Raw genomic sequence first — 13,342 nt, 5'->3', positions numbered from 1 at the left:
TCTGAACATTCAAGGTTAATAAAGTGCCTTGTCATAAATGTGTGGAAGGAAATTGTTAAAACTGGAAAATCAAGTGGAGAACAACTCAAGTTTCTCCTCTCTCTCTTAAATCAATGCCTAACGTTGAACATATGATTGAATATTTCCCTGAATCAGGGGGGTTGTGCTCAGCCCTCCAACTCCAGTGAATCGGTAAGAGAAACACTCATTTAGCTGGGTTAGGAAAGACACCTATCTCTACTGCAGTTGGCTGTAGACACTAAAGCTAAGAGGGAATTCTTTGACAAAATGTGTTTTTATTAGATAACAGTGATTTGCTGAAACCAAAAATTTTCATTGTCAACAAAATGTTTTATGGCAGAACATTCCTCTGGTTCAGGGTGGGATTATTTCATATGAGCCTTACTCACCAATTCTTTCTGACTCTTTTTTTTCCAATATTTGTTCTAATTCCAGCTTCAGAGTCCTGTAGTAGTCTACCTGGTTTTATGTTCATGTTCAGTCACTTCACTTTTTATGCTGCAGAGAGCCATTCCCTTTCTCACTGTGAGGTCTTTCATAGCATAAAAATGTACTTTACTGTATGTAGGTTTTTTAGTTATTTTCAACTCTCTTTAATGGATGCTGATTTATCTCATCTCAAGACTTTCATAGCTTTTAACTCAGAAATTTRTACATGGTTATTGTCTTCTGACTGTTTATACCTTTGATTTTGATCAGTTTGTAGCTTTATTTTATATTGTTATCCAAAACCACGTGGCTGCTGGGTATTCTAATATGAAGGCGTAGGGAACTTATTAATTTCCTTTCTCTACTTATTTTATTTGAAGAATTTCAGAAGGCTCTTTGCTGTATTCTAGTGGAAAAATTAAAAAATCACTACCCTCTACCCTCTCTATACACTTAATGGGATAGGAAAACTATTTTCTGCATGACCTTATTAAACACTTCTGCTGTAAGTTTTTCCATAGTCTAATATTTGAAATATATCTTAGTTAATCCAATGGTTATGGTGAAGTTAATTATAAAAGGAAAAATGCCATTCTGAGCAGAAATGTTCCAGCAATTGAATGGATCTCATATCAGAAAAAAAAATTAGGTAGTGTTTTTTCTGTTGCTGAAGAAAGATAAAGATTAGTGAAAACATTCTGAGAATATACATACACATATATATGTATAAATAGTTCGAGATGTTATTTGATGTTGCTAAGAATAATATACAAAGTATATTTTAGACATATAGAGAACTCACAGTTTCAGAATGAAAGATTKTCCACTGACACAGACTGCCAGATGAAGGGATGTTTGTAATGTAAGAATGTAGAATGTAAGGATTTAAGAAAATAATGTGCTTTGGACACAAAAGATCTTTGTCTTTTTGTCTGAAACTGTAACTGTAATGATGTGGTGGATCAAACTCAGCTTGTGTTGTTTCTGGAAGAGTCCATGATTGTACTGGTACAGCCTTTTCCTTAAAATTTTCATCCCTTTAACAGGTGCTTATTGATTTTCTTACTTATTATATAATTATTAACAACCACTTCTTCCTTAATAACTTTGGCAACTGCCTTGCTTCTTTAATACCAATTTTCTGTATGCAGTGATGCTTGCTTGAGCATCTGTCTCTCCTGTCTTTCTCTCTTCACAGCCATGTCAAGCTTCTTTCTTTCAGGCCATTTTTCATCATCTTAAAGCTCCTGTATTCCTGAATTTGAACTGTCAGTATCACTCCATGTATTTTTTTATATACATGGTGCTCTGTCTGCATATGGTATGAACAATATATAGAAAACTTAATGGGTTTCCAGCAACGTTATGTTGATAGGAACATTCACAGCTCTTTTTTTTTTTATGTTTGGTTTCCTCTCAAAACCACTGTCTAGACATTCTCAGATCTGCACTCAATTCAGAGAAAGATAGTTTTACATAAGTCTGCATGTTGTTTGGTATTCTAGTGGGATATTAGGGCATTTTTGCACACACATCATTTTGATTTTTAAGATAAGGCTGATGTTGAAGCTTGAACTGAATTATGGACGTGGATTGAACCGGCAAAACAGTAAATATTTCAAAATTAATAAAGCACTTTTAGTTTTTACTAAACATTAAATTATTACTTCTGTGATAAATCCTATCTGTGTTAATGACTGGTTGCATAAATAGAGGAAGCATCATTTGGTTCTGTGATTGACATTTTAAAGGAAAARACTCACGTATGTGCCTGTGAGAAATGCCAGCTCTGTAAGTATTTTATTTTAGAACAATAGGTCTTATTCAATTTTCATTACCTAAACACCATCTTAACAGTGTCAAACGTGTTTTAACAAATGACAGCAATAAATTGATAATTTTGATGTATCTGTTGTATAATATTAATGATGGATCGCAGGAAAACAAAGCATATCTTAATTCTGGTTCTCATATATGTGCTTTGCAGCTCCATTTGGGCATTAATCAGGAAGTCCTGTGATGATTTTAGGTAGTAAAGATAGTCAGCTCCTGTGCTGGAAAGCAGGCATTGAAACAGATTGGCATCACTGTGTTTAAAAGTAATTTGAAATAATAATCTACATGAAGGAGCCAGAAAGCATAATCCTGTTAAAAAGTGAGTTAAAGTAAATTTGATAAAATAGTCACTGTATGTTCCAACAACAGTGCCAACTAAATTACCGTGTACATCCKATTGCCTTAGTAATATTTTGTATTTTTAGGAAATTGTTAGTTTTTCTAGTGAATCAGTTATGTGATCTACTGCAGCATGATTTATTTTCCAGTATCCAGAGTCTAYGCAGTGGCTGGATTCTTGCAGCTGTAAGAGCTGTAAGAGGGTGGGAAGCAGTGGAGGGGAACTGTTCCCRGAGCAAGAGAGTGCCGCTTAGCAGGTCGGTGATGCCTCAGCCTGGTGAGAAGCCGTGCATTTTGTTTCCCCCTGAACTGGGGGCTAGTGGACCTGGGAGGCTCCCACAGGGCAGGGCAGGAAAGGCAGCGCTCCGGAGGAGCGGGGGCCCCTGCCTAGCGCGGGGGCAAGACTGCAGTGCTGCAATCCGAGCAAGCTCCTGTTTCAGCAGGATCTCGGTGTAACCTGAGGTCTATGTCCTGCCTCTTGGAAGAAGCTGCATCTCGTTGTCTGACTCCTGCTGAATTCCCAACTCACTGGGAACTGGGGGCTTTGACTATATGGAAAGAAAAGTGTCTAACTTGGCTGTGCACACTGCAGCTGTGGCTCTGCCTGCAGAAATCCATGAGCCCCTACCCTGCACAGCAGAGAGCAAACAGTGATCGGTCCACCCAAACTGGTTCGCCTTTGGTAAGGCCTGCATTCTTGATAAATTTGGAAACATRGTTTTACATTTCTCTGACCATTATGAGCAGTGTAATCCCTTTAGGCCTTGCTGTGAGTAGCTACYCAAGTATTAGTAGAAGATGCTTTAGTGAGACAGTCTGACAGTGCTTGACTGAAAAATAGAACTAACTTTGATTCAGATGGGAAGAGGCAGTGGAAAAATAAAAGACAAATAAGTAGTGTGATCTCTGAATATAAGGACTTACTACTTTTATACTATCTAGTTATAAAAAAATATTAGATACTGTCCCTCTAGTAACGGGAGGAGGAAAAAAGAGCTAGTAGGTTCTTATGCACATGGACGTAGGCAGGAGGCTCCTCAATATTTCTGAAACAAATTCTAAAGGATTTCAGTACTTTGGAAGAACCTTTGAAGACTTTTGACCTTGCATCTCAGTACAAAACAAAAATATTTGTAGGAACTTTAGAATGATGAAGGATGAAAATATGAGAGAATGCAACCATATTTCATTGTTTCTGGGGCAGGATTACAGAGATTAAATAAACGTTTACTTTGTTCTGGACTGTGCAGATATGCCAGCATCTCATAGGCTGGGTTCAGTACAGGCAATAGCTGCTCCTAATCTCTCATTTACATTCTCTAGAGCTATTTTTGGTGTGTCTGCAGGGCAGTGCTGTTATGCCGCAAAAAATGTGAATTTTAGTAAGCATTTATATACCATGGAACATCATTCCCTCTTGCCATGCTTAAAATGTATTTAGCTTTTGATCTGAAAAAAATACTTGTGTTACCATATTAAAAATAATAGGAAGATTTCTGGAACCCGTATGCTATGGATTTTTCTACATTTTGGAATACTACACAAAGCTAAATATTATAGCTTGAAATATGCATTTTTCTAAATAACAGCTATATTTTATAACATGTTGTATGTTCACAGTGCTAGCATGACAGTGTTTTTCAAGTCTATGTAAATGCAGCAGGATGGACACAACAAAGATCACAAGCAAATTTGTACTTTGTGGCTGAACCGATACTATCCTGGGTGTTCCACTCTTCACATTGTGGACAGAGATTTCTTCTTATTTGCTTAGTTAAGATCAGAAAAACCTAAATCAACCTTGCAGAGATTTCTGGATGTGTGTTTCTAGAAAACTGACACATTGGATTGCAAACTTTTTTTTTCCACTTGTAGACAGGTGGACAGCTATCTGAACCTCAGTGAGGTTATTTTGCACTTTCATCTGTGTCAGTGAAATGACATGTCATTTCATTGATCAGGAATAATTTCTTCACGATGTACAAAAGCTTCGTGTACGTTTTGAATCCTACCCCATTACTTATTTCCCTAGCTTCAGACCATTTCTGTTTTGAAAATTATATAATTTATTGAACATAAATATCTGGCTTTCTTTATCATGCAGAATGTTATAAAGTGATTAACATAGTGTTAAATGGCATAGATTTTATTTTAATTTTCAGTTAACATTTCTTTCTTTATTCTGTTCAGGGAGAAAAAGGAAATCAAGGTTTTCCTGGACTAAAGGGTTCAATAGGAATTGGCCTTCTTGGACCAAAGGTAAATCCTAGGTTTGCAGTAAGAAAAGAAGGTGTTTTTTTTCTTCCTTTATCGCTTATTTGGTGTGACAGGTCTTTGCAGATAAACAGAAGGCAAAGACCTTGCCTTATATAGATAGCAAGGTAAGTGCTTACTATATCTCTTCAGCTTTGGAGTCTAAAAATCCCAGTTGTTATTCTGGATCAGGCTCTGAACTAAGATCTAGAATGAGGTCGTAACTCTTAGCAGGAGAATAATATAAATCAAATCATGCATTCAATTATTTTGAACCTTTTTTCAGCTATTACAAAAATTCCTTCCATTATTTGTCAGGCTTTGATGAACAAATGTTTGCTCTTCAGTTAATGTCTTTTAAAGGGTTTGTTTTATTAGGCTCATTTTTTTACAGTCATTGAAGCCCACACTTGGACTTACTATATRCTAAACAAGTTGATACGAAAATTGCATATCCTACATATATCTACTTCCATCTAATAAACTCTGTGCAGATATAATTTAAGTGTTTTGGTTATTTGTCAGTGATTTTTAGGTGTGCAGCATCTGATGGGAGCAGCCCAGCCAAAGGAAGCCAGTGCAAATGGTCAGCRGGAGTCAGGGCGCTGCGCAGGTCGGGGGCTCCCCGGGGCCGGTACCGCTGGGGGGTCCCGGTGCGAGGGAGCAGGCTAGGAAGAGCTGGGGCAGCCCCACGGGGGCTGGTGGTGCTCTTGGGACCCCAGCGGTGTGCATGGCACAGAGCAGCTGGGTGCTTGCGCCAGGGAGCCCGGGAGGCRCCAGCCCCGGGCTGAATGCGGGGTGCAGCACGTACCTGGGTGYGCTGGGCTGCCCCTCTGCAGTAGCTGCAAACTTACTATGAAGGCTTGGAAATGCTGAGAAAAAACATGGCAGTCTTCATGGGAGAGCAGAGGTAATCAGGCCCCAAACTTCAGCACTTCCTTGCCTAAGCAGAAGGTCGGTGCCCCATAGGCAGCAGAGGCAGGGGGAGACTCAGAGCCCCCATCAGTTACTGCTTGTCCTAACGATTTTCATGGTGCAACAGCCTACAGTAGCATTATATATCACATATCATGTATCACAGTATTCTTTATATATATCACATTATATAGCACTTCTCAGACTTTCATGTCATTTAGTCTGCTCTAGCTTTTATGAAACAGTGAATATGAATCTCTCTAATACAGATTTGAATTTCTGCCCCCTGATTCTAGTTCCTCTCAGAGGCAGACTGTATGTACTCGAAAGCAACTGTGGTATTTTCACTATTTTTCATATTGATCTTTTATCTTGGCTAGTCTTCATGACCTGGTGTCAATCTCTTCAAATACTTACAATTTTTCTGTATGCCGTTAATTTAGCAGACCTGTAACACAGGAAAAGGAATGGTTTATTTCAGTAGGAATTTCAGTGCCACATACTAGACAGATCAAGTTTTAACATAAGTATGTGTAAGAAAGTAGCAGCACCACCACAGATAGCAGATCAAATTTGCTTTCTCTTATGCTGACATTAACKTTGATGAGGTTACATTCAATTCACAGAGGAGTAATAGAAAGTAATATTCTTTGCTGGATATTGTGATTTGGTGGAAGTACAGCAGAAGGTGTCTTCCGAGGGATTACTTAGTGATTCCCTTAACACTGTGCAGTGGGTATACACAGTTTTCAGGTTTATACAAGTTTGAGTAAGATCAGACCCAGAGAAGTCAACAGGTTTCCTTAAAAGTGATAGCAATCACTATAGCAAATGTAGTAACAGAGGGGATATTTGTGTGGTTCCATTGGCTGGGTAGTAACAAGGAATAACAGCAAAATTCACAGTACTCTCGTTAGATTTCTAAGGTCTAAAATTTCAGGTGAAATGTAAGGTGGTGAATAATTTCCTGAGAGAAGTAAAAATCTGTTCTGTGCAATCTCCTTGAAGAAATATCAAATTTAGATCCTGAAAGTTTTGACAGTATATTTCATACCCGCCTCATCTAAAAACTACCTCTTGAAATTCAATAACGTTGAACCCTTTCTCTTTTTTTGAAATCAAATGGTCTAGTCAACTGAGGAAAAAAAAATGCAGAATTTGCTTTTAAATGTGAGGCTAGGTGTTTCCAAAGGGATATAACAGCCCAAACATTCCTGTCCTCTGTTCCCTGCAAGCTCCCAGTCTTTCGTGGTAGATTCTGTTCAAAGCTGGTGTGAGTTTCTTTACATTGACTGATTTGAAACAGTTAAGTGTCTTCCTAGGTTTGTGCTAATGTAGGTCCAGTGTAAACACTGCTGCAGAATTCAAGAAAATCAAAGAAGTGAAAACCATTATATAGATCTGGACATCTGCATAAAGATGTCTATGCTCCATACACTTGAATCAAGGTAATTTTTCATAGATGTTTCTTTAAAATGTTTAAATTCGCAGTGTTGCTTTCTCTCAGATCCAGCTTTTATATGTTCTATTCATAATATGTACAAGATAGATAGATAAATCAACCACAAAAGAAAAAAAGAAAATTATTCTTAAAAATGAACTGAACTCCAGCTCTGACTACCAACAAAACTGGACTAAGTTTAATACTGCTGTTTTAAATTAGGGAGACTATGGAGATAAAGGTGATCCAGGGAGCAAAGGTGCCAAAGGAGAGATTGGAGACCCAGGACCTCCAGGGCCAAAAGTAAAATACATTTTTATATTAATTACTTTTACACAATAGAAATTAGACAAATAAGTATTGTGTTAATTGTCTCACTCTACACACTTTCAGGGAATTTGGGGAAGAAAAGGTGAACCTGGTATTTCAGTAAGTATATACATGAGTTAATTTAAAAGCTAGACTTTTGTTTTGAAAAAATATTTAAATATTATGTCACATTACACAGGGTTGATTATGGGACATTGCCTGCATTTTGCAGGTAAATAAATAAATAAATTCCAGCATTCTTAAACCAGAACACACAGCAAATTAATTAATATTGTTTTTCAGAGAGAAGAAGTTATCAGACTTATTAATGAAATATGTGGTAAGCATTCCAGCATGAAAAAAAAAACTGAATTTATTTCCTGAATGAATTTTTCCTCTGCATGTTAGTGTATAAGGATATCATTTACATGAAAAATGTTCACTGTTTCACCACATCTATATTGGAAGTAGTTTGGTCCAGCTCTGTTTCYATTTATCAGTATCAGTAACTAAATATTACATTAATTCATTAATTGAGCCTAACTGACTGTAAATCTGTTATTTCAGTTAATTGGAAGATGGTTTCTCATAAAATGTCTGAAATGATTATTCTTCTAGGTTGTGGTATCAAATGTAGAGTGACACCACTGGAACTATTATTTGTCATTGACAGTTCAGAAAGTGTTGGTCCAGATAACTTCAATATTATCAAAACTTTTATGAAAACATTCATTGACAAAGTATCGGCCAACCAGGCTACAACACGTATTGGCATCATCAACTTCAGCCATAAAGTAGAGTTGGTAGCTTCTCTGAAGCAATACACAACCAAAGAACACCTAAAATCTGCTGTCGATAAAATGTTCTACCTAGGAGAAGGCACCTACACAGCTTCTGCTATCGAAGAAGCCATTAAGTTATTTGAGGCAGCACGTTCAGCAGTAAGAAAAGTGGCTGTTGTAATAACAGATGGACAAGCAGACTCTCGAGACAAAGTGCAACTGGATACTGTAGTAAGGCAGGCCCATGCGCTGAACATTGAGATATTTGTAATTGGGATTGTTCAGAGGGCTGATCCTCATTTTGATGATTTTCTGAAAGAAATGCAACTCATTGCAACTGACCCTGATACAGAACATGTTTACCAGATAGACGACTTCATGACGCTTTCAGGTAAGAGAACCTATAGCAGAAAACTTTCAAGTAAGTATATAACAGAGTTTGGCCTTKCCTATAGCAAGGTGAGGCAGTCAGTAGGGGGCCTGCTGAATATTKGCTTTTGTCAGTCTTAGGGATGCAACTATTTCTTCAGTTTCTCTTGTTCTGTAACAGTCTTTTGTCTCTCACAAACAAAAAAACACAACAGAGYAGCAGTTTTCAGAGCCAAAGCTTTCTCTGGGACACTCACCCTTTACTGGCAGTTTGCATCAGCCTTCCTGCATCGTGCTTTTGTGCTTGGCCTCAGTTTCATATGAGAGAGGGGTAGATTTCTTTCCCCCTTGGGACAGCATCTCTCTCCCTCTCTTTGCCTCTCTCGCATATGGCTGTTGTCCTCCCTTTGCGATTTGTCACTCTGGCACTCCCTTCGTGGTCTCATACGAGCACTCTTTTGTCTTCTTCTAAAAGCTGTACAGAAACCTACGCTTTTATTTTGGTTCTAGGGGAAGAAGTGGAAGAGGAACACGCACAAGGGAACAGGATCTGCTAATAAATTATGTGTTTCAAAATATGRCTTGAAAAGTCCTGTGGCCATAGCTGGAATCAGAGAAAATCCAGGGAAAGCTTATAGTGACCCAAGAGAAAAAATGGATTGATCTAGACTAATCACAGAATAACCCTCTAAAGTATATCTATTCTGAGCATAAACTCATTTCACTATGCTGAGCCTTTACTAGGATTAACTTTAGGGCTTGGACTCAGGTTCTAGCATTTAACATAGAAGTCGTCCCACTCACTGAATTTTTGTGAGAATAAGCAGACTGTGTAGACTTCCTTTCTCTTTCTTATACATACACACCTTCATTCATTCACTGTCTTTTTTTTTTTCCAGCCCATTGATCTATGACTTCCGCTTAAAAAAGGCTTGGTGTTAAAAGTACTAATTTATCTGTTTCTTCTTAAATGAACAAGACTGCCTTAAAATTAAATAATTATGAGTACATTGCTTTATTACTTCAATTTTGGCATAGCTTTAGAAGACAGTATATTGAAAATCATTATCATAAAGAAGATTTATGTTTCCTACTGTACAAAGGAATATGGAGAATTGGTGTGACTTTATTACCTTTAGCAAGCTTCATCTTTATGTTAATCTTTTTAGCTCTTGAAAATAAACTCATCACAAAAATCTGTGAGAATGAATTGGAAATCTACACCAGAAAACCTGATGTTTTATCTCCATCTCCAAGTCCTGGGTTTGATGTATCTGGTGAATTTACTGATGGTCAATTACCTACAATTACTATTTCAGAGACTTATGTGGCCCCTACGGAAGCAACCACTTACCCAGTAAGTAAATAAGTAGTAGTTATCAAATATTTTTAAAAGATATGTCTTTATTTAAATTTATTCATTTAATATAGAAATAATGTTTTCTTTGGATAGAACAAAGCAGATCAGAACAAAGCTTTTAAAGTAAGAGTGGAACTTAATTACYTGTTTAGAACAGAATTTTACGGTAAAGAGAGGGTAATATTGTGTCTTAGTTGCAATAAATGCCACCAGTCCTTACATTTTTTCATGGTTCTGATTCATCTTAAAAGTGATTTGGAAACCTTGCAGATATTCCTCCTTGYAGTCAGATACACAGTGAGAAGGCACTTATTTGTGTGCAAGCTGATTGCTAATGCAACATTTCTTATCAGGTTCCCATACTCTTCAGGTGTCTTAGGCCTTCAGCAGTGTTTTGCCTTCCACCTTGGGCTGGGCTTCTAGGCTCCTTGTTCGGGTTGCTCTTTGTTCTTCCAGCTTTAAAATTCTTCCTGTCCTGCATGGGACTTCTAATGCAAGAGATGATAGATATTTTCTGTAGGTGTATTTCGCCTTAACTTTCTTATTAGGCCTTTGGTCACTGCCTTAATATCAGTGTCACCTTATCAGATTTGTCACTAGAAGCGGGTCTGAATCCACCTGCCAGTATTGCTAAATAATACCCAAGAAAAATACTGTTTCTTACACCAAATCTTTCAATTCTTAATCTTAAGATTTGAGCCCAGATACATCTTAAATTGTATGATCTTGATTCCTTTCTTTAGCGTAGTCCACCGAGGACGAGATATACCAAGCCGTTGCCATCTGCTCATGGTCATACTGTGACCATCTCTGCTCACAGAGAGTCAAGAATTCCCCCGCTTTATGACACTGCTAAAATCAGACCTCAGAGCCCAGTAGTCAATCCTTTATTCAATGTAACTACAGCTGAAGATCACCAGCTAACAGTGTTGCAAGGACAGGTAGTAACAACTCGAAAAGGTGAGGAATAAATACTGCCCTTGGACTATTAAGGTAGGTGGGTGGGTAGTAATGCTCCGATTCTGGGGATGGTGAAGCACACAGATTTGCCCCTACTCTTCCTTTTCAAAGACTTCATCTTCCTTCCTGAATGCTGATTGCTTTTCACAGTGCTTTGAACAAAAAGATATTTTAAATAGTTCATGCAGAGAAATAAAGAGGCCAAAGAGATTAAAAAGAGAATCTTTCATGCTTGCAGACTCATGTTTGAAATTTTTAGCGTAGAAAAGAAATAATTTAGCGTCCAGTTATACATCTGCTATTGGGTCTGCCATGGCGTAACTGGTGTTGGGAGATGCAGCAGATACGGCTTATGAGAAGTGAATGGCATTGCCAAGGTAGAAAATAACCAGCTCAGTAAATTTTCTCTCTCCTGTTTCTGCTTTCATATTTTAAATCCTAAATACATCGCTGTATTCTAGAAATAGCATAAAATTCCAAGATTATAATATTGTAAGTATTAGGGTTTTCATGGGAGATGAAGGTCCTCATCACCTCCATAAATCTGCTGTTCAGCTCAGGTAAAGGCTATTGGTTCCAAACTGTAGGATAAAATATTTTCTTTATCAGTAGATTAAGAACTGTATTTRCAACATCCATGGCTGATCAGGTGGAGAGGGGAGACATTAAAAAAATGATCTACATGATCAATTAGTTGAGCAAAATTATAAAAAGCAAAGCATATAGCTGAATTTATGTATTACAAGTTCTATAAAAATACTGTGTAATTCTTTGCAACTGCAAAAGCAAAGCATATAGCTGAATTTATGTATTACAAGTTCTATAAAAATACTATGTAGTTCTTTGCAACTGCACTAAACAACACTTCATAAAATGACTTCCTGAAGCTACCTAATTGAGATGCTGAATGTCAGGACATATATAGTACCTTTTACATGCTTTATATTTACTATCTTCCACCTCTCCACTTCACGTACACTTCGGAATTCTTTCACACTTGGCAGCTGACATAAAGGACAACTTTATTCCTCGCACCTCATGAAGAGCAGGCCTTGGACAGCATACCTGGGGTGGAGGTGTTGGAAGCCTCTCTTCATGGCAGATCTTTCACTTTTAAAGTCTGTTTTTTTCCTTCGTTTTTTCTTTTTTCTTTTTCTTTTTTTTCTCCTAACTGGCTCCTGCTTTTGTCATTGGCTTTCCAGTATTTTTTTTCCTCCTTCTTCACTTTCCTCCCTGAAAATAATTTCTTTGGCTTTCTGAAAAGGCTTGGAGGGACAGTATTTTCCATTAGAAACCTCAGACAGAGATAGGAAAACATAGATGCCCCTCTCAGAGAGCAGATATCTGGACTAGATGAGCAGGTTGCAGTGCTCAGAATAGTATACAGGCAATGGAGAGATGGTTGAGTCAAAGCAGCCAAGCGGAAGCTCCTTTTTCTGAGAGAGCAGAAGGAAAGGCAAGGAGCAGGGCAACATTTCTCAAAGAACCTGCACTTCTTCCATAAGCTAAACAGACCTGTTCAATCCAGCAGACAATCTCTTAAACTTGGTGAGGACATACTCCCATCACAACTCTGTTGAAGGAAGTCTAGCTAATGAAGAGAAACCAAGTATATGATAATTCTGTGATAACTCATGACATTGAAAGAACTGGCTTCTAAAGCAGGAATCTGTATTGAAACCAACCAAACAGCAAACCTCACTCCCTCGAGTATAGTTACTAGATTTTCTTCTCACCCTTTGTTCATCTGGTTGCTCTGGCTACAGATACCACGTGTAGTGAGAGCCAAAGTTGCAAACTTAGGTGACGGCTCTTGTGTACCAGTTTTGGGTGTAGGCATTTAAAAACAGTTTGGTTCTAGTATAAGGATTAAGGCAGTCTCATTTGAAGCTGTTCCTATATTTGGTTAAATCTGTTCATGTAACTCATTAATATAAATAGGGTTTTGACAACAAAGTGAAAGCTGCATATATCCTCCCAAGCCCTACAAGAAAATAATTGGTATTCTTCTTATCGAAGAAGGCACTTGTGGGAAAATGTATCTTATCCTCAAATTCAAACTAACTTATAACGATACACTTTCAGATCCAAAGTGTTTGGAACCTATGAAACCAGGGGATTGCCGAGACTATGTGGTGAAATGGTATTATGACAAGAATGGCAATTCTTGTGCCCAGTTCTGGTACGGAGGTTGTAGTGGCACCAACAATAGATTTGAAACAGAAGAAGAGTGCCGAGAAACCTGCATTGATATATGAACAAGTAAGTTATCTCCATCAGATCATCCTTCACTCTCCTCTTTTCCAGATTGAAAAGATATAGTCTATT

The 13,342-nt window shown here is 37.7% G+C and overlaps 1 protein-coding gene across 7 annotated transcripts in view; it reads left to right on the top strand.

Moving 5' to 3' along the window:
* The window catches only part of COL28A1 (collagen type XXVIII alpha 1 chain), a 73,661-nt gene that overhangs the window by 58,521 nt on the left and 1,798 nt on the right, over window positions 1-13,342 (top strand). For all 7 annotated transcript variants that reach the window (XM_085310534.1, XM_085310538.1, XM_085310539.1 and 4 more), the window contains 8 exons: window positions 4,816-4,884; window positions 7,457-7,537; window positions 7,628-7,663; window positions 7,847-7,883; window positions 8,162-8,716; window positions 9,864-10,051; window positions 10,798-11,014; window positions 13,100-13,276. In XM_085310534.1, coding sequence (XP_085166660.1) covers window positions 4,816-4,884; window positions 7,457-7,537; window positions 7,628-7,663; window positions 7,847-7,883; window positions 8,162-8,716; window positions 9,864-10,051; window positions 10,798-11,014; window positions 13,100-13,272 — 1,356 coding nt within the window. In that variant the 3' untranslated portion in view covers window positions 13,273-13,276. The remainder of the gene's footprint in view (window positions 1-4,815; window positions 4,885-7,456; window positions 7,538-7,627; window positions 7,664-7,846; window positions 7,884-8,161; window positions 8,717-9,863; window positions 10,052-10,797; window positions 11,015-13,099; window positions 13,277-13,342) is intronic.

The sequence above is a fragment of the Rhea americana genome, unplaced genomic scaffold (genome assembly GCF_003343005.1).
Source record: "Rhea americana isolate MKP2758 unplaced genomic scaffold, rheAme1 scaffold_32, whole genome shotgun sequence".
Taxonomy (NCBI): domain Eukaryota; kingdom Metazoa; phylum Chordata; class Aves; order Rheiformes; family Rheidae; genus Rhea; species Rhea americana.
Note: the sequence above shows the minus strand (reverse complement) of the source record. Positions and strands in the feature narration are given on the sequence as shown.